We start from the raw sequence: 22291 nt of genomic DNA on the forward strand, positions 1-22291 counted from the left end.
ATTAAATCAGGGGATTGCTGGGTGCCCTGGCTCGAGGGGTGGGAGGAGCCTATTCCGTGTAGTATCTCAACAAATGCTCAATCTAAATGGCAAAACTGAATTGTATCTTCTGGCTACTTGATTAACTTCATAAAACACACAGTCGACTTCTAAATCACTGAATCTTTCCCAATGTCACACCTAGCCCAAGAACAAGTCACTAAAAAGAAGAACGGGATCCTTCCTGGGAATGAAGGGTCAAGGGGGATAGGGGTGATGCTCGGTTCAACTTGATGTGGAGGGACATTGGTTGCAGAGTATTAGATGGGTCCATGACTGGCCAAGACAGTGTTGAATAAAGTTCAAAAGTTCAAAGTAAATTTATTATCGAAGTACATTTATTTCACCATATACGGCCTTGAAATTCATTTTCTCACAGGCATTTATAGTAGAAAAAAGAAATACAATAGAATCAATGAAAAACTACACAGAAAGACTTGAAAATAACCAACGTGCAAAAGACAAAATGTGAAAATAAATAAAATAGTGCCAAATAAGTCAATAAATAATAGTGAGAACAGCAGCTGGGTTGTACGAGCAGAGTAGATTGGGAGGATGTGGAGTCAGAAGCCTCTCTGTACGTCAATTAAAATACCATACTGGGACACTGAGAGATTGGATATCTCTGAGTACTGATTTGACGTTCGCTAATAGTATTGACTTCTCAAGATTAAAGATGGTTTGCTTCCTGTTGAGATTAGCCAGTCGAACAGGAAAACGAAAACCACATTTTGCAATCCCAGATAAGGGAATCTTGGCCATTTCAAGTCAAACCACTTCCTCCAGTGATTTCCCAGTGCTTTTTAAGCATGATGCGATTTGTGCATTTTGGACTAGAGAACAAGCTTTTGATAAATAACTCGCCTCACCACATCTTGTCCAGCAAGATTTCCAGCAGAACAGGGCAGAATTAAGGTAGGGCAGAGGTTTGGTTGTAATATTGACGAAGGCAATTCACGGGGCAACATTAATAGCAAAGTGTTTCTACAAATTAATCAGAAAGATTTTGGTTTCTCTTTTTAAATTCACTTTCAACATGCCCGTGTCACTAGCAAGGATAGTATTTATTTGCCTTTTTTAATTGTCCTTGAGCTTCATTTGTTCTGGTGGTAATGTTCCCGCTATGGTGTTAGGCGGGATTTAAACCCAGCACCAAAAGAGGGCTGACAATATACTGTCAGTGGCCATTTTGTACACCTGCTCATTAATGCAAATATCTAATCAGCCAATCATGTGGCAGCAACTCAATGCATTAAAGCATGCAGACATGGTCAAGAGGTTCAGTTGTTGTTCAGACGGGAGAAGGAATATGAAATAAGTGACTTTGACTGCGGAATGACTGCTGGTGCCCAACAGATTGCTTTGAGCACCTCTTTGGATTGTCACACACAACAGTCTCTAGATTTTACGGACATAATGCCCTGGCTAAGACTTTTACTGCTGAGCTGTGAGGTATTTTTTATACTAGCTGTTTTTTGCAAATGCAACGTGCCCTGTTGGTAAACTTCATAGACTCGTGGTTTGGCTTCGGCCAAAGATAAGGAGCCATTTGCCCAACCTGGGAATGTTGTGTCAGACAATGGGGTTTGTCTTGGCAACATTTTGCCCAGTGGGACGCTATGGATGATTCGAGAGAGATGGGCGGGATCCAATGTCTGAAGGACAGTGGCCTGGTTTGGAGTCTTACTGTGAGGAGGCGTGGAGAAGAGCACAAGGGAAGACACTTAGAGGATCCCACCTGAAGGGGAGATCCTATTGCAAGGAGTACTTTGTGCAGATGAAAGGTTTCAAGGAGGAAGTGCCAATACTTCTGAGTTGGTCAGTTTGCTCATAGCGTTTTTCAAGGACAATTCTGTGGTCAGTGATAGGAATTCTGTGATACACCCAACTGCTATGGAAACGAGCTCCAATGTTTATGTGCACATTAACTGTAATGGGCCCTTTTCTTTTCTTTTCCCGTTAACTGTCTGTTAAAGTCAAAATATCAGTAAATATATTTCCTTTGTAATTTTATTTTATACTGGTGTACAATCTGTTATTTTTCTGGCGAGCGATAACTGTGCGTAGGGCAGTATTTACACAGCGTTCACTACTATCAATGTTCCTTAATCAGAACATCCCAACTTTCCTGTTTGGTTGAACCCTGGACATGTGATGCTTATGGAAGGTGGCCTTCTGACCACTAAGTCATGTGACTGTTAAGCAGAGTTAGCCAACGAGTTTGTATACGAGCCCCTGTGAGAGGATTACACAGAGGTACAAAAGAAAACATCCAGTGAGCAGCCTTGTTAATGGGAGAGGTCAGAGGAGAATGGCCAGACTGGTTCAAGCTGACAGGAAGGAAGCAGTAACTCAAATAACCACGTGTTACAACAGTGGCGTGTAGAAGAGCATCTCTGAATGCACAATATATCAAAACTTGAAGTGGCAGGGCTACAGCAGCAGAAGACCACAGACATTATAGAGTGGCCACTCTAGTAGGTACAGGAGGGACCTAATAAAGTGGCTACTGAGTTGACTTCCCAGGTCTGGATGGTTTGTGACTTGGATGGGAACCTGAAGCTGGAGATGTCCACAGGAACTTGCTGCCCTTGTCCTTCATGCTGGTAGAAGCTGTGAGGTTTGGGAAGTGTTCTTGAAGAGATCTGGGCAGGGAACTGCAGAGAATTTTACATCTGGCGCCCACTGTAGCCTCTGTGTGCCAGTGGTGGAGTGAATGCATTACTTTCACTTGACACCAATCAAGTGGGCCGCCTGTCAGGATGAGTTTCTTGAGAGTTGTTAACATTGCACCCACCCAGGCACGTGGAGAGAAGACCATCATATCCGTAACTTGTGCCTTGTAGATGGTGGAAAGGCTCTGGGATGTCAGAAGATGTATTATCAAGAGCAGGGTACCCAGCCGCTGACCTGCTTGCACAGCTACAGTACTTTTGTGAGACCTATCGTAAATTGGGGAACTGCTTCGTTGAGTACCTCCACACCATATGCCCCAACTGGGGTGCTTCCCAGTGGTCAAACGTTTTAATTCCCATTCCCATTCTGATATGTGGGTCCATGGCCTCCTCTTGTGCCAAGACGAGGTCACCCTCAGGGTGAAGGACCAGTTGGCCTCCAACCTGACGACTCGAATATTGATTTCTCCTTCCAGTGAAAAGCAATCCCTCTCCCTCCCCTTATCCTCTATTCCCCACTCTGGCCTGAAACAACTTCTCACCCGTCTATCACTTCCCCCTGGTCCCCTCCTCTCTCCATTTCTCCCATGGTCCACTCACCTCTCCAGCCCTTTACCTTTCCCACCCACCTGGCTTCACCTATCACCTTTCAGCAAGCCTCTTTCCCCTTCCTCCTTTCCACTCAGCCCTGAAGAAGGATCTCGGCCCGAAACATTGACTGTTTATTCTTTTCCATAGAGACTGCCTGACCTGCTGAGTTCCTCCAGCATTCTGTGTGCGTTTGTATAGTATATTTGTATAGCTGTTTGGTTCAATTGAGTTTCTAGTCAATGGGGATCCCTAGGATGTTGATGGCTGGGGACTCACTGTTAGTAATGTCATTGAATATTAGTGGTAGGTAGGTAGATTCTCAATTGCTGGAAACAATCGTTGCCTGACACCTTTGTAACATAAATGTTACTTGCCTCTTTCTTTTAAACAGTACATCTGATAGAGATCACACTGTCCAGTCTAAAATCAGTGAAGGTAGTACTTAAACAATCTCTTTCAACATATGTCACAGTCATAGAGAAATACTGCACCAAAACAGGCCCTTTGGCCCATCTAGTCCATGCTGAAATGCAATCTAATCTCTCTACTCCCATCGACCTGCACTGGGACCATAGCTCTCCATACCCCTACCATCCATGTACCTATCCAAACTTTGATTGAAAACCGTTGAAATCGAGCTCACGTGCACCGCTTGTGCTGGCAGCTCGTTCCACACTCTCACCATCCTCCGAGTGAAGAAGTTTCCCCTCATGTTCCCCTTAAAATTTTCACCTTTCACTCTTAACCCATGACCTCTGGTTGTAGTCCCACCCAACCTCTATGTGAATGTCTTAAGGATTTAACAGCCAGTGAGGTACAACTGAATCGTAGTCCCAGGTACAAACTATGAAACAAAGCAGCTGGATCAATGGCTCTGGGGTCCTGAGATCCTCTCACAGACATCCCACCCTGCAAAAACTCATTTCAGGGTGGTAGCACCATCAATTTGCGGGAGACTCCCAGATCTTCCGGGAGAGGTGGAATGTCTGCAATAGAGTAGCTCCTTAGCAGCTAGCCAGCTAGTTTAAATAACGTTAGCTACGCTAATGAACAAATAACACCTGTTAAACTCACCTCAACATGCCTTTTACAGTCTTAACCCACCATGGGCAATAGAAAAGTCACTGTTGCAAACAGCGCAGTGAGCAACACTGTCATTATTTTTGACCCCTATTAGGCAGGGGTACACTTTAGGGTCGTCTGGGGTGACGTACGTTTTATATTTTCTTTTTTTTTGGATCCCTCCTCTTTCTTTCTTCCTTTTTCTTCTTCTCTCTCTCACTCTCACTCACTCAAAAATTCTGGGATATTGGGCATCAGGGAGACACTATTAATATGCGGGAGACTCCCGGAACTTCCGGGAGAGGTGGGATGTCTGCTCTCACTCACAGAAGCTGATTTCCAGCCCACTTCATTTACTCCAATGGCCCACAGCAATGGCTACACTCGGATTATTTCAACTGCTGTGCAGCAGATTTGTGCTGTAAAACGAGCTGTGTCGCCAGTCAGATCACCTGATAATGTGCCCAGTTATATCCCATACACAAATCCAACCCTGCTTAATTACTGCCTGAGCACTCCCAGTCATGAAAGTGGTGCAAGCTGCTGACTCCATCTACAGTGGATTCAACAGTTAATTGGGCCATCAGTTAACTGGGGAAGCCGCTTATTTGGACAACTCTTAAACAAACAAAAACTAATTGAGAAAATAGCCGGGATTCCCTTTGCTTATTTGGGACGCTACGCCGCTTAATTAGGGCAGGAAACTGTTCAGCAGCTAGACACCACACCGTGCTACAAGCGAGCATTTTTAAAATAGCAGCAGTTGTGCGTGTTTCTGTTCAAAAAGCAGCGATTTTTGTCACTGAGAATTTGCAAGAAATAAGACAATTCAGAACTGTTTTGGTCACTGCAGTTTCAAGCATTCAGGCTCGGGGATACCAGAAACAGACAGGAGTGAAAATGAATTAATTTCCCTACTTCAACAAGCTAGAAACTATGGAGAATTTAAGGTATTGACAATCATCTTGAATGTTAAATAAAAATGAAGATCATAGCATTGTATGAAAGCAGTCCATTATCTGTACTATTTTGTTCATTTACAGCTAAAAGAACTCAACTCTGATGAATTCCTCCATCAATAAGTATAGGGAACTAATACACAGTTTTATAGTACTGCAGTAGTACTGGCTGTGTTCTAATTTGGTTGTATTCCAGTTAGAATCAGAATCAGGTTTAATATCACTGGCATACATCGTGAAATTTGTTGTTTTGTGGCAGCAGTCCACTGTAATACGTAATGACTTAAAAACCTGTAAATTATGATAAGCATATAAAATTTAAATTAATTAAGTAGTGCATAAAGAGAGGAAAACAAATACTGTGGTAATTTCATGGGTTCATTGTCCATTCAGAAATTTGATGGCAGAGGGGAGGAAGCTGTTCCTGGAATGTTCAGTGTGTGCCTTCAGGCTCCTAGACCTCTCCTTAATGGCAGCAATAAGACGAGAGCACGTTCTGGGTGATGGGGGTTCTTCAGGATGAATGCCACCATTTCGAGGCATCGCTTTTTGAAGGTGCCCTGGACTCTGGGGAAGCTGGAGCCCACAATGGAGGTGGCAGAGTTTACAGCTTTTTCCAATCCTGTGCAGAGGCCCTTCCACACCAGACGGTGATGCAACCGCCATCTACATAACTTGTGACTCAGTTGGTCTTTTTTAAAAATTGCCTTTTTAACTATTTCCATGAAACTTCGGCTAATTGGGGAATCCGCTTAATTGGGCCAAAATGTACCAGTCCCGATGTGTCCCAGTTAACCGGAATCCACTGTAATATGATACGCACCGTGTTCAGGCATGGGCTGAGAAGTAGCAGTTAACATTCGCACCACAGAAATGCCAGATGATGGACCATCTCCCTCATATCAATGTTCAAAGATTTATTATTTATGTGGTATACAACCCTGAGATTCGTCTTTCCCACCGATAGCCACGAAACAAAGAACAACCATGGAACCAACCTACCCAAAGAAAAACGTCAAACGTCAAACCCCTCCTCCCCACCCGCAAAACAAAAATCATGCAAACAGCAAAACACAGAATAGAAAACACAAGCTCAAAAGGCATTTTTCAGTGCAGTACATCATCAGTGATTCTCCCACCATCAATATCCATGAACTATAAACTCATTTGGATCAGTTACATAAATACCCTGTTTACAAAAGCAGGACAGAGAATGGGTACCCTGTGGTGAACGACACACCTCCTGACATTACAAGCACTTTCCCCCATCTACAAGGCACAGGTCTGTGTTGGAACGCTCTTCACTTGCACTGGTGTTTGCAGTCCCAACAGATTTCAAAAGACTTGGGACACCTTTTAGGATAAAGCAGCCTAGCTGGCCGACACACGAGAAAATGCAGATGAAGGAAACTGGAGCAAATCAAATCAAAGTTTAATTATCATTCAAGCCATACATGGTTACAATCTTGAGATTTGCTTGCTTATGGGCAGCCACAAAACAAGCAACTAGAAAGAACCCAATTTAAAAAAAAAGACCAACCCCCAAAGTGCAGAGAGAAAGAAACAAAAACAAATCACGCAAACAACAGAAGCAAGCAACAACAACAACAGCATTCCGAACCAAATTTAGATCCAAATCCCTGGAGCAGGCCCAAAGCCTCGGTATTCAATTAATCATATTAGCAAATCTCAAACACTTCCACTGGCAGCCCTCACAGTGCATTCCAGGCACTCACTGCTCACAGTGTAAAATAAACTTGCCCCTCGCCCACATCTCCTTTGGACTTTCCCCCTCTCACTTTAAATGCATGCCCTCTGGTATAGCTATTTCCATCCTAGGAAAAGGATGCCGGTTGTTTGCCCTATCTATGCCTCTCATAATATTATAATCAGGTGGGCACGTGGCCAAGTGGTTAAGGCATTCGTCTAGTGATCTGAAGGTCGCTAGTTCGAGCCTCAGCTGTTGCAGCGTGTTTGTGTTCTTGAGCAAGGCACTTAACCACACATTGCTCTAGTGTCTGTGCGAGGAGTGGCGCCCCACACAGACCTCCAATCTGCGCCTTGTAAGGCATGAAAATGCCCGACGCAGGCCCCTCATGGTCTGAGTCGACGTCCCCTCACCCCTCAGCCTCTGCCATCCAAGAGAAAGCACACTAGTTTGTCCAACCGAGATTAGATGATGGAAACTTCCATATTCCACAATAATTGGACACTATGTGAAGTGTAGCCGGCCGGTGGTGTAGTGGCATCCACACGGGACTTCCCTGAAGCGAGTGGTCCCTGGTTTGAATCTGGCCGGCTCCTTGCACGCTTTCTATTTGTGCTGAGTTGACGGTCGAGCTAGCAACTGGGCCTTGTAAAAAGCAGACAAAATGCTTAAGAAACAGCAAGATTGCTGCTGAGAAGCACAGGGGGAAAAAAAATGAAATACGGTATACATGAGGGAACCTGGTGGATTTTCTTTCAGAAAACATTGTGCACATTGGTGAATAATTCCTTCCTTTTACGCTATCACTCCCACAGTGGTGATCTTGCACTGTGAACTAACTGCTCTGTGCTGGTACATTGTGCATCTCTTACCAACTACCATTTGCCTTTGCAGAAGATGTCGTTCCTCAGACTCGTCCTGTACTCGGTGGTGTTGGCGCAGTACCTCACTCGGACGGTAGTGACCTCGGCGAACATTCTGTGCCCCGACGGCTGCATCTGCTCTGCTCACAGCCTGCATGTCGGGTGTACCAACATCAGCCTGGCCGACGTTCCCACCCGGCTGGCCGACACCACCACCCAGCTGCGGCTCAGTTCAGAGCACCTGCCCGAGATTCCAGCCGACATTTTTATCAACCTGTCTCATCTGGTCATCCTGTACCTGAACGACAACAACATCAGCAGGCTCGCGCCAGGTGCATTCAATGGACTGGGTGAACTGCAATACCTGCACCTCAATAACAACAGCATCGAAGAACTCGAAGTTGGCGTTTTTGAGAATGTAACCGCCTTGGAGTTCCTACACCTGGAAAACAATCTCCTCACTGATATAGTACCAGGTATTTGCGCATTTGTCCATCCCCCTTCCAGATTGTGTTAGTGGGGCTTAACTTTAGTTGTCTCATGTACGTCAAAACATACAGAGAAATGCACCGCTTTGTGTCAAATTAAATCAGCGGGGATTGTGCTAGGATTAGCCTGCACGACAAAGCCTGCCCACATTGCCAGCTCTAACTGTACGTCTTTGGAATGTGGGAGGAAACAGCAGCACCCGGAGGAAACCCACACCAGAACAGGGAGAACGTACAAACTCCTTACAGACAGTGGCAGGAATTGTACCCCATGGGCGATTGCTGGCACTGATGAAAAGGCTTGTCATATGAAGCGTGTTTGATGGCTCCAGGCCTGTACTCACTGGAATTCAGAAAAATGAGGTGTGACCTCATTGAACCCTACCGAATGTTGAAAGGGTGTGATAGAGTGGATGTGGAGAGGGTGGGAGTGTCTAGGACCAGAGGGCACAGCCTCAGAATAGAGCGGCATCCTTTAAGAATGGAGATGAGGAGGAATTTCTTTAGCCAGAGAGTTGTGAATCTGTGAAATTCTTTGCTGCAGGCGGCTATGGAGGTCAAGTCTTTATGTTTATTTAAGGCAGATTCTTGATTGTTCAGGGCATGAAGGGATACGGGGAGAAGGCAGGAGATTGGGGCTGAGGGGGGAAATTGGATCAGCTGTGATAGCAGACTCGATGGGGAAAATGGCCCAATTCTGCTCCTATATCTTATGGTCTTACACATTCATACATTAGTTCATTTATAGTCATTGTTCTTTATCAGTGCTTTTGATGTCGTTCATTTCAGTACCATAGAGGTAGGGTAACTGTGTTTCTCTGTGATTTCCACCTATAAAATGGAACCTGTTTGTTAGCCTTGGACATCCTGTAGTGGAAGCAGATTGCAGTTTGAGAGGAAATGTTTGCAAGACTCTGGGGAGAGGGCGGTTCAGTGGGTTAAGTGAACTGTGCTGGCACAGATAGGCTCTCTCAGTCTTTGTGTACACGACTGTGTGTCTGTGCATGCAGTTTGGTCATACGACAAAGATATGTGTGCTATCATTGCCCCAAACATACAAAAATAGACTTATTATTTGGTCACAAAATGCCATAAGGGCATGGATAGAATTAATTCATAAGACCATAAGATATAGGAGCAGAATTAGGCCATTTGGCCCATTGAGTCTGCCCTGTCATTTCATCATGGCTGATCCATTCCTCTCTCAACCACACTCTTCGGCCTTCTCGCTGTAACCTTTCATGCCCTGACTAATCAAGAATCTGTTAACCTACATCTTAAATACACCCAATGACCTGACCTCCATAGCCACTTCTGGCAAAGAATTCCACAGATTCACCACCCTCTGGCTAAAGAAATTCCTCATTGCCTCTGTTCTAAATGAACGTCCCTCTATTCTGAGGCTGTGCCCTTTGGTCCAAGACTCCCCCACCCCCATACATCCACTCTATCTAGGACTTTCTGCATTCAATCGGTTTCAATGAGATCCCACCTCATTTTTCTAAACTCCAGTGAGTAAAGACCCAGAACCATAAATTGTTCCTCATGTGACAAGTCTTTCATTCCCGGAATCATTCTTGTGAACCTCCTCTGAACCCACTGTAAAGAGCACATCCTTTCTTAAAACTGCTCACGATACTCCAATGAGGCCTCACTAATGCCTTATAAAGCACCAGCATTACATCCTTGCTTTATATTCTAGTGCTCTCAAATTGAATGCTAACATTGCATTCAACTTTCTCACCACCGACTCAACCAGCAAATTAACCTTCAGGGAATCCTGCACAAGGTCTCCCAAGTCCCTTTGCAACTCGGATTTAGAACTTTCTTTCTGTTTAGAAAATGTTATATGCTTTTATTCCTTCTACCAAAGTGCATGACCATAATCTTCCTGTATTCCATCTGTCACTTCTTTGCCTATTTTCCTAATCTGTCTAAATCCTTCCGCAGCCTCCCTGCTCCCAGAACACTATCTCGCCTCCACCTTTCCTGGTATCGTCCGTGAACTTGGCCACAAAGTTATTAAATCCATCATCGACATACAATATAAAAAGAGGCAGTCTCAACACAGATCCCTGTGGAACACCTCTAGTCACCAGAAGCCATTAGAAAAGGTTCCCTTTATTCCCACTCTTTGCTTCTGTCCAATCAGCCAATGATCTATCCAAGCTAGTCTCTTTCCTGTAATACCATGGGCTCTTACCTTGTTAAGCAGTCTCATTGGTGGCATCTTGTCAAAGGCCTTCTGAAAATCCACGTACACAACATCCACCAATTCTCCTTTGTCTATCCCGCTTGTTATTTCCTCAAATAATTCCAACAGATTTGTCAGACAAAATTTCCTCTTAAGAGAACCCTGCTGACTTCAGTCTATTTTATCATGTGCCTCCAAGAAACTACATCCTTAACAATTGACTCTTACATCTTCCTAACAACTGAGGTCAGGCTCTCTCCCTCTTAAAGGGTGGAATGACATTTGCTATCTTCTAGTCCTTCGGAACCATGCCCAAATCTAGTGATTCTTGAAAGATCATTACTAATGCCTCCAAAATCTCTTCAGCCACCTCTTTCAAGATCCTGGGTTATAGTCCATCTGGTCCAGGTGACTTATCTATCTTCAGACCTTTCAGTTTCCCAAGCACCTTCTTCTTAGTAATAACAAATACACTCACTTCTGCGCGCCCCCCCCCCAACACCCTTGAACCTCTTACTTCTTTTTTACTCTTTATATATCTAAAAAAAACTTTTTTTATCCTCTTTAATATTATTGGTTAGGTTACCTTCATATTTCATCTCTTCCCCTTTTATGACTTTACTAGTTGCCTTCTGTTGGTTTTTAAAAGTCTCCCAATCCTATAACTTCCCTCTAATTTTTGCTCTATTATATGCCCTCTCTTTAGTTTTTATGCCATCTTTGACTTCTCTTGTTAGCCATAGTTGCCTAATCTTCCCTTTAGAATACTACTACTACTTTGGTATGTATCTATCCAGTGCCTTCCGAATTGCTGCCAGAAACTCCAGCCATTGCCATCTTCCTTACTAGTGTTCCCTTCCAATCATTTTTGGCCAGCTCCTCTCTCATGCTTCTGTTATTCACTTTATGCCACTATAATACTGATAATCTGACTTCAGCTTCTCCCTTTAAAATTGCAGGATGAATTCTATCATGTTATGATCATTGTCTCCTTAGGGTTCCTTTACCTTAAGCTCCCCAATCAAATCCAGTTCATTACACAACACCCAATTCAAAATAACTGATTCCCTAGTGGACTCAACCACAACCTGCTCTTAAAAAGCCATCATGGGGCATTCTACAATTTCTCTTTCTTGGGATCCAGCACCAACCTGATTTTCCTCAATCTACCTACATATTGAAATCCCCCATGACCATTGTAACATTGTTCTTTTGACATGCTCTTTCTATCTCCATTTGCAATTTGCAGTCCACATCCTGGCAACTGTTCAGAGGCCCAGCAAGGTCATTTTACCCTTGTAGTTTCTTAACTCTATCCACAAGGATTCCACATCTTCTGATCCTATGTCACCTCTTTCTAAGGATTTGATATAATTTTTTAACCAACAGAGCCACACCACCCGCTCGGCATACCTGCCTGTCCTTTCAATACAATCTTAAGCTCCAAACTATTATCTTCTTTCAGCTAAGACTTCGTGATGCCCACAACATCATACCTGCCAATCTCTAACTGCACTACAAGATCATCTCCTTATTCGGTATACTGCATGCATTCAAATTTAACACATTCAGTCCTGTATTCATCCCCCATTTTGATTTCGTCTCCCTTTTACACTGCAAGTTATCACACTGCCTGCAATTTTGCCTTATCATCAGCCTGTCCTTTTTGACATTTTCACTACACACTGCCTTTACTTGTAAACCGACAGCCCTATCCTCAGCCCTATGAATCCCAGTTCCCATCCCCTTGACAGTTAGCTTAGGACTTCTCAAACGGCTCTACCAAGCCTACCTGAAAGGATATTGGTGCCCCATGGGTTCAGGTGTAACCTATCCCTTTTGTAGAGGTCGTACCTTCCCCCAGAAGAGATCCCAATGATCCAGAAATCTGAAACCCTGCCCCCGAACCAGTTTCTCGGCCATGTGTTCATCCACAAATTCATTCTATTCTATACCGGCAATGTGGCACAGGCAGCAATCCAAAGATTGCTACTTTGGAGGTCCTGCTTTTCAGCTTTCTACCTAGCTCCTTAAATCCTCTCTTCAGGACCTCCTCACTTTTCCCATGCAGTTGTTGCCAATATTTACCGAGACTTCTGGCTGCTCACCCTCCTCTAGAACGTTGTAGACCCGATCCGAGGCATCCCTGACCCTGGCACCTGGGAGGACACATGCCATCCGGGTGTCTCGATCGCAACCCACAGAATCTGGTGTCTATCCCTCCAAGTATGGAATCCCCTGTCACTACTGCAGACCAGTACTGCCCCTTTCCCTTCTGAGCCACAGTGCCAGACTCAGTCGCTGTGGTTCTCCCACCCCCCCACGCCGTAGGTCACCCCCTCAACGGTATCCAAAACGGTACATTATTGAGGGGAACGGACACAAGGGTACTCTGTACTGGCCGCCCATTTCTCTTCCCTCTCCTGACAGCCAGCCTCCTACAACTTGGGGCTCACCACCTCCCTGTAGCTCCTGGCTATCACCCCCTCAGTTTCTGTATAAGCCGAAGGTCATCGAGCTGTAGTTCCAGTTCCTTAACATGTCCTCTGAGACACTGCACCTGGTGCGGGCATGGTCATCCAGGAGGCTGGAGGTCTCCCACATCTCATGCAAAGACTCACAACACAGCCCCGGAGCCACTCTCACCGCTTTAACTATGCACTTACAGAAAGAGTGGAGAAGAAAGAAGAAGGAACTCGCCAGATGCTTACCTCGTCCAAGTTTGTTCTCGCCGAAGCCTGATGAGCCAAAGCTTCCCCACTCTAACACTGGTCCACTCACACAATGGCCGCTCCCCTTGTCCCTGCCTTACTTTTATTTACTCAAGCTGAAATCCTACGAAAGTTCTTTTTAAAAATTTCTCGCTCCCGGACCCGCTCGAGTCCTCCTCTGCGATTGCACTACCACAAAATACGCACTCGGTCTTCTCCCCACTATCGGGGAAATCAAGAATTAGAGGGGAAAAATTAATATGAACCTGACAGTTATCTTTCTTATGCAAAGGCTGGTATTTATGTGGAATAGGCTGCCGAGGGATGCAGTTGAGGCAGGTACAATAACAATTTTTAAAAGACAGTTGGACAGATACGGTATGTAGATAAGTACTTTTCCTATGTTCAGCATCTTTCCAAATTGAACAACATTTTCCCATCATTAACCCAGTACCATAACTAATTTCTACACACTGTTATATCCTGGTGTTACTTAAAAACTTGCAGGACGTTTTCCAAATGCCAACCTCCTGAGCATTAATTAAGTTGGTAAAGAACAACTGATCCAGCTGCAAGCCGTGTGGACCAGTTTTTCAAGAAGCCATAGAAACAGACCCTTCGGCCCAAATGGTCTGTGCCAACCAACATGCCCCACCAAGTTGGTCCCATTTGCCACTGTTTGGCACTTCTAGACTGAAAAATAGCTTTTTCCCCAGAGCTATAATTGCTCTGAACCAATCGATCAAGCATCATCCATAAATTGTTATATTGCTACTTTAATACTGGTTTTATGACTGTCATGCATCTGAGTTGTGCTTTTGTACTGCTGGACATTCCTTGTACTGGCGGGTTACTTGATGTTATTTATTGTTTATTTTATTTGTTGTTTTATAGCATTCAGTACGAGAGTTGCAAACTCATTTTCGCTGTATTGGTGCATGACAAATTGTACTATGCAATGACAATAAAGATATTTCATTTTCATGTCATAACCTTCTAAACCTTTCCCGTCTACATACTGTAAGGTCACCTTTCAGTCTCTTATACCAAGGAATAAAGCCCTAGCCTGCTCAATCTCTCCCTATAACTCAGTCCCTTCTCATAAATCTTTTCTGTTTCTTTCCAGTTTAGTAATGTATTTCCTTTAGCAAGGCTGACCAAAGCTGAACGCAATGTCTCAAGTGTGGCCTCAGCGGTAGTTTGTACAAACACACCATAACAGCCCAACTTTTATAGTCAGTGTTCTGGCTGAAGACCAGTGCGCCAAACAGTTTCTGCTCCACTTGCAGGCACTCGAGCTCCAAGGTCCCTCTGTTCTACAACACTCTCCAGCTCACTGTGAAAGCCCTACTTTGATCTCACTTTACAACCCCGCACACTTAGCTAAATTAAACTCCATTTGCCGTTCCTTGGCCCACTTACTCGGCAGAGATCCAAAGCTGCTTCCTGCTTGCAGGCTTCCAGTTCGAGATATCATCAATGATACTGAAAGTTTCCATCTGGCCTCCCCTTTGCCCAAATACTGGACAGACAGAGCTCCTCTGTGTTGGAGTTGCTGTAGCTGAGTAGGTGCTGTTAGTGGGTGTGAACTTGTCCCAATGTTTGCTGTTGTCTTGAACTCCCTCTCCTTCTACCAGTCTTTCTTTCCCCTCTTCTTTTCACTAACTTCGGGGATTTTCTGATTAAAGCTGAGGAGGGATGGTTGGAAGTGAGATTGTGGATGGTGGATAAGCCACGATAGGGGCTGTTAACAGTTCTCCCATCATAGAATTTACACTAGAGCGCAAAGGACAATGAAAACGTCTCAGAACCGGGCCCTAATAGGCAAGACACTGTAAAAGGCTCTGAACTCTAAGCCAAGATCTGTTCATAGCTTACTTCTACACCATTTGAATCAAGTGGACAGCTGTATTTTCCTTTCAACAGAGGAATTTTTACACCAATTAATTGGGCGTCCTTTTATTTCTTTCTCCTCCCCTGCCTCAGGTGTGTTTTCCTCCTTGGTAAACCTGAACGTTCTTGACCTTAGTAACAACCGTCTCACCACTGTGCTAAACTTTACTTTCAAGAGCCTTTCAGCACTGCGATGGCTACTGCTCAGTAATAACCGCATCACTACCATCTCGTCAAAGGCCTTCTCTGGCAACAGAGTGCTCAGGAAGCTTTGCCTTGACAACAACAACCTGACCTCTGTGCGGTTCCGTGGCCTGAAGAGACTAGAAATCCTGCAGCTTAGCAACAACAACATGTCCAGTTTGAAGTCTATCATCTTTGAAGCAAAGTTGAAGTTCCTGTCACAGCTTTACTTGGACAACGCACTTCTGGATGAAGACCCTGCCCAGGCCCTTTCCAAGCTCCGAAAGCTGGAGATTCTGAGCGTGAGGAACAACCGCCTGGTGACCCTTTCCAACACCAGGTCCTTCAAGTCCGTCAGGCAGTTCCGGCTGAGCGGGAATACCTGGCGGTGTGACTGCAAGCTGATCTGGCTCCGAGCGTGGCTTCTGAAGCAGAGGGAGGCAGACCAGAGGGAGGTCATGTGCAGCTCGCCCAGTCCACATGCAGGGAAACTTCTGGTCAATGTACAGGTAAAAGAAAACCTTAATGATTATTCAGTATACAGCCAGTTCCCTCCAAACACAATGCAGCCAATGAGATCCTACTGTAAAGTGGGAAATATATCAGCTAGACTGTGCTCATTGTGTCCACAAGTAATCTGTTCCATTGATGTATACTAGAGGATGTATGTTGTTCTTGGGGTAATAATCTCAAGGTAGAATATGGCAACATATATGTAGGCATCCGTTAGTCTTGTGAGACCATGGATTTGTGCCTTGGAAGATTTCCAGGGTGCAGGCCTGGGCAAGGTTGTATGGAAGACTGGCAATTGCCCATGCTGCAAGTCTCCCCTCTCCACGCCACCGATGTTGTCCAAGGGAAGGGCATTAGGGCCGATACAGCTTGGCACCGGTGTTGTCGCAGAGCAATGTGTGGTTAAGTGCCTTGCTCAAGGACACAACACGTTGCCTCAGCTGAGGCTCGAACTAGCGACCTTCAGATCACTAGACCGACACCTTAACCACTTGGCCATGTGCCAACATGGTAACGTATAACACAAACAAAATGCTGGTGGAACGTGGCAGGCCAGGCAGCATTCCACCAGCATTTTGAGTGTGTTGCTTGAATTTCCAGCATCTGGAGATTTCCTCGTGTTTGCGATGGTAACATATACATACCTTAGTAATAAAAGTACATTGGTTTTGACTTCATGAATAACTAACCTCTTCCCGCCTGGGAAGGAAAATGGGGCCTCATTAGAATTCACTCCAAAACATAGTCCACAGAGCAGCACTCTCTGTGTTGCAGTAGGAGTATCAGATTTTACGGCAAGGGGTTAGCAGAAAAAGAACTGAATCCACAAGCTTCAGGGTCTGAGACCAAAATGCCAACATTGAATCACAAACAGGAGAAAATCTGCAGGCGCTGGAAATCCAAGCAACACACACAAAATGCTGGAGGAACTCAGCAGGCCAGGCAGCATCTATGGAAAAGAGTACAGTTGACGTTTCAGGCCGAGACCCTTTGGCAGGACTTGAGTCACGTATCAGGACCTCACAAGCCATTGGAACAGGAGAAAAGATATGCTGAAAATACACAGCATCTACCCCCTCCCCACCTCCCCACCGCCCCACCAACCTCATGGTCCATCTTTTTAATTGGGATATCATTTTTACCAGATCCTTTCATGTGAATGAAAACAAAATGGCTCATAGTGATTGCTGAGCCTGTAAATAATGATTAGCGGCTCACTTTAGCCCCGTACCCAGCCATTACCACTATTTTATAATTTCCTGTCAGAGTCATCCTATACATTTTTTTAAAAAGTCAGTCAGGAGCCTTGTGGCCCATCAGGCCAGTGCTTATGCCAGTTTCCGTGGCGTGAAGCAACTGAGAGTACAAGACTCCCCCCCCCCCGGAAAGGACGCCAGTCTATCACTAGGTTAACCCCCATAGAACATAGAAATCTACAGCACATTACAAGCCCTTTGGTCCACAATGTTGTGCCGACCATGTAACCCACCCAGAACCTACCTAGAAACTGCCCAGAATTTCCCTAGCATATAGCCCTCTCTTTTTCTAAGCTCCATGTACCTATCTAAGACTCTCTTAAAAGACCCTATTGTATCCGCCTCCACCACCTTCGCTGGCAGTGCATCCCACGTACCCACCACTCTCTGTATGAAAAACATACCTCTGACATCCCCTCGGTACCTCTTTCCAAGCACCTTAAAACTATGCCCCCTCATGTTAGCCATTTCAGCCCTGGGAAAAAGCCTCTGGCTATCCACACGATCAATGCCTCTCATCATCTTGAACACCTCTATTGGGTCACCTCCCATCCTCCGTCGCTCCAAGGAGAAAAGGCCAAGTTCACTCAACCTATTCTCATAAAGTACGCCCTCCAGTCCAGGCAACATCCTTGTAAATCTCGCCTGCACCCTCTCGATAGTATCCACAGACACAGCTGAACCTAGCTTCACTTTCTGTACAATCAATGTATATACAGGCTATCTTATCAGAATCAGGTTTAATATCACTGGGATATGTCATGAAATTTGTTGTTATTCAGTAGCAGTACAATACAATGCATAATAATAAAACTGTGAATTACAGTAACTACACATATTATATACATACACACACACACACACACACACACACGCATACACATACAGTATATTAGTTAAAATAAATTAGAGAAAGTGAGGTAGTGTTCATGGGTTCAATGTCCAGTGAGAAATTGGTTGGCAGAGGGGAAGAAGCTGTTCCTGAATCAATGAGTGTGTGCCTTCAGGCTCCTGTACCTCCTCCCTGATGGTAGCAATGAATTACAAAGGGACCTTGATCAGTTAGGGAGGTTGGCTGAAGAAAGGCAAATGGATTTCAACTTGGACAACTGTGAGGTGATGCATTTTGGAGTTCAAAGCAGGGCAAGAGTCGTACAATGAATGACAGGACGTTAACAAGGGCTGTGGAACGGAGGGACCTGGGAGTACCAGAGCAGTTTGCTGGAAGTAGCCAGGCAAGGCGACAGGATGGTGATGCACCTTCAATTACTTCAAAAGACTGAAGTAGGGTAAATACTGAAAGGCTTTTATTCGCAGTAAAGTATGACTTCCAGCATGCTGAGTGTCTGCCCCTGGACTGAGGGGGAGGAGCAGGGCGAAATCGTCTTTATTCAGGGCTCTGTGGGAGGGGCCACAGGGGCAGTCAGCAGAGGGGCGTGTCCAAACAGGTAACCCAGTTACAACATATATATATATATGGTTTACCACAGATGGTGAAGGAGGTGCTCAGGCTTCATTGGTCAGGGCATTCAGTAGGGTGTTAGGTAGCTGTTTGTATTTTTCATTGGTGAGGCTGCGCTGGGAAGACTGCGTACAGTTTTGGTCACACTGTTGCGTGAAGGACATCGTCAGGCTGAAGAGAGCACAAGAAAAGATTTGATGGTGCTACCTGGACTTGAGGGCCCGAGTTGTAGGGAGACACTGGCCCACACTGTATCTTTAAACTTGGAGCTAGGAGATTGAAGGGTGACCTTACAGAGGTTTATAAAATCATGAGGGGTATCGAGAAGGTGGGCAGACTTAGTCTTTTCCTCAGCATTGGGGAATACAAAACCAGAAGGCACAGATAGAAGTAGGTTTTTTTTAAAACAAAAGGAAGGTTCCTCCCTGCATCTAGTTTGGCGCATCAGGCAGCAAGCTTGCCGTTTGTCTCTTTTACGAGACCGAGTTGCTAGCTCAGCACTTGACCCAGCACAGATGTAAAGTGTGCAAGGAACTGACCAGAATCAAACTCAGGACCACCCACCCCCAAGGCCAGTGCTGATGCCACTGCACCATCAGCTGGCTAGATGCAGGTAGGGAAAGATTTAAAAGAGACCTGAGAGGCAAATTCTTTATACAGGGTAACGAGTACCTGGAATATGCTGCTAGAGGAAGTGGTTGAAGTGGGTACAATGCAAGATTTGAAGAGACATTTTGATAGTACATGGAGAGTATGGGCTTGGAGGGTTATGGACTGAATGCAGGCACCAGAGACTAGCAGAGGGAATGCAGTGAGGGGCATGGACAGTTGGTCTAAAGAGCTGGTTTCAATGAAGGATCAACTGTCAGACGCGCCGGACTACTATCCGATTCAGAATAGAAGTTAAGAGAAGAGTCTACATAAATTGTGTACTCCCTAGTCTGTGCCTTGTAAGATGATTAAGATCACAGGATTTTGAAGGAAATTATAAAAGTAAACTTAATTAGGCTGATGGACTTATCTACAAGGCTCAAGGCAGACATTTAACTCATTGTGACTTTACTAATTCATTTAAAAAATATTCTCAATTCATTACACTATTCCAGAGGAATCATACTGCTTTAATCAGGAGTGCCTGGAGTTCGTCTCTTTCATTCTTAATAGACATTGACTGAGTTAATTGACTTTGCTGTTCAAGACACCACTTACCGTGAACGTAGTTGTGTGGGTAGAGCTACCCCAACTCATTAGCTGGCCAGCGCTCTCAACGGGCGCGTGTAATTTTCTTCTGTCAGATCTGCAATTCCGTGCTAAGGCTAATCTTTTTTTGAAGGTGGTGGTGAGACACCTTTTTGAACAGTCTGAAGGCCCACAAAGTTATTGGTTTGGAATTTCAGGATTAAATTCAATATCCATGAAGTATCAGCAACATGTTTGTTGGACAGTTTATCGCTCAAAAGTAGAAGAGGACTCAGAGACAGTGGCTATTGGATTTGTCCGCCCAATTAAAGATGAGTAAATGTTATTGAAGTGTCTTTAGTGAATTCCTGAAGTACTTTGTGAATGGCACACAGTATAAATCAGTGCCGAAACATGGAGTAACAATTTAAAGTGGATAAGCGTACAGTAACAAAGCCTATCTTGTACTGAATACCCTATACATGTAGTTAATTTAATAACTGTGTTCTCATCCACAGCCACAGCTTCTGACTTGTCCTCCATACAGTTTTGAAGTCACTACCATTCCACCGCTAACAGCCAAGAATAAAACTCACACTTCAAGTGGTCCTCCTCTCCAAGGAACTGATCAGGCCCCACCATCAAAGCTTAGCAGCAAGCAGATAACCACAAGGGCTAATACTATGGAAAGGGCCAACTCTGTAAACCCGGACCTGTGCCTCTCACACCGCATCAAAGAGGTCACTATAAGCGACGTGACCTCAAGCTCCCTGCTGGTGAACTGGGATATTCTGAAGGACATGGGTGATGAGTATGAGGTTCGCTACAGTACTGCTACACAAGTGCAAAGCCTTCACATGATTGGGGGGGTTAGAGAAGTGGAGCTGAACCAACTCAGTCCCGGAACAGTTTATAAAATCTGTGTGATCCCTCAGAGTGTGAACATCAATGAATGTCATCAGCCCGCCTCCAATCAGTGCTCTGAAGCACATACTTCAGGATCAATAGGAAATACAGATAAGAGTACATTAGTTGGAGGTGTCACTGTGATCGTTATTCTATTAATTACCGTCGCTTTAATTGCTGCCTTCAAACTGAAGTCAAGGCACGCAGGCTTCCAGAGACATTATGATGACGATGCATCCACATGTATTGAACACATTGAAACAGAAGAAAGCAAGGTGGATTTTGATCATATTAACAGTGCGTTTGAAGAAGTCACTGACGACAACAATGGGTATTTTTCACATTTGGCTCAAAGTCCAAAGGTCCAGGATGTGTGCACAGTGGATTGCTATGTAGCCCCTGAAGCCAAGTTTGGGCCATCTTTAAGCAATGACATCTTGTAACACAGTGCCGGCCTGACATCACTGATGCATTGCAGGCAAGGTGCAAGTCCCCTGATTCGAAATGAACTCACATACCTTTGAAAGGAATAAGGCATCTTCATTAAAATATCAAAGTCATTTAATCCTTTCTGAACTGTATCAACATTTACTTGTGCATTGCCTCCTTTTACAGAGAAATCATTTGAAGAGGGGAGAAATGAGTCAAGAAGATATTGAGCTTTCACTGCAATTAAACTATTAAGTGTTTCCTGGCCAGGTTTTATCCTTAAATACAAATCATGTAATCATCCTCTCATTGTCTGGAGATGCTTACCACGTGCAAATTGACTGCCATTTTTCCTGAATGTGTTTGGCTGTGAAACACTTTGGGATATCCCGAGGTTGCAACAGTAGCTGTATATATGCAAGTTCAGCCATCTTTATTTGTGTTTTTGCTCTTTACATAGATTTAATCGTTTGGCAATGAGACATGGAAGCCATCTGGGATTAGTCTCTGAAGTGACCAACTGGGCACTGAGGATTTGCAATGTGACAACGTGTTATATTTCCAAAAATAAAGTACACAGTAGATATTGCCAAGAAAATGGATCCTCCAAATTTGGAGAAATTTTGGTTATAATAAAATACTGTAGTTGCTTTCAACATAGATGACTTCAACATGGTCTCTCGAGATGCTGTGCATTAGACTGCCATATAAAATGAGGCATAATACAACGTAGTGTGCCTACCTTCACCGCAATGACAACATACGCATACCAAGCCCAGTCAGCCTCTGAGGACTGTGGCAAAGGCATGGCAACTTGACACTCATACTCCCACTGTCATCTCTTGTAGACTATTCCAACCTCCCAGACTATTCAAAGTACATTTATTATACATTATACAGCCGAGATTTGTCTACTAACAGGCAGCCCTGAGACAAAGAAACCCACAAGAACCCATATAAAGAAACGATAGTTGGACACCCAATGTGCAGAAAATAAAAACACATCATGCCCATCAAAAAAGAACCCATAAAAAGATTTTTTAAAATATTTAACAAAAGACCGAACACTCAATGTGTAGAGAACAAAATCATGCAAACATAGTAACTGCAAGCAAATAAAGTTCTGAACTGAAGTTCGCAAGGGGAGTCCCATAGTTCAGCAGAGTTTAGCACAGAGCTG

The 22291-nt window shown here is 44.5% G+C and overlaps 1 protein-coding gene across 1 annotated transcript in view; it reads left to right on the plus strand.

Annotated features, from left to right (window-relative positions):
• Positions 1-21890, plus strand: part of LOC134354030 (chondroadherin-like) — a 32346-nt gene extending 10456 nt beyond the window's left edge. Inside the window, exons 2-4 of the mRNA XM_063062704.1 lie at positions 7929-8373; positions 15277-15875; positions 20295-21890. Coding sequence (XP_062918774.1) covers positions 7932-8373; positions 15277-15875; positions 20295-21125 — 1872 coding nt within the window. The 5' untranslated portion in view covers positions 7929-7931 and the 3' untranslated portion in view covers positions 21126-21890. The remainder of the gene's footprint in view (positions 1-7928; positions 8374-15276; positions 15876-20294) is intronic.
• The last annotated feature ends 401 nt before the right edge of the window (positions 21891-22291 follow it).

Source organism: Mobula hypostoma, chromosome 11 (genome assembly GCF_963921235.1).
Source record: "Mobula hypostoma chromosome 11, sMobHyp1.1, whole genome shotgun sequence".
In the NCBI taxonomy this organism is placed as follows: Eukaryota; Metazoa; Chordata; class Chondrichthyes; order Myliobatiformes; family Myliobatidae; genus Mobula; species Mobula hypostoma.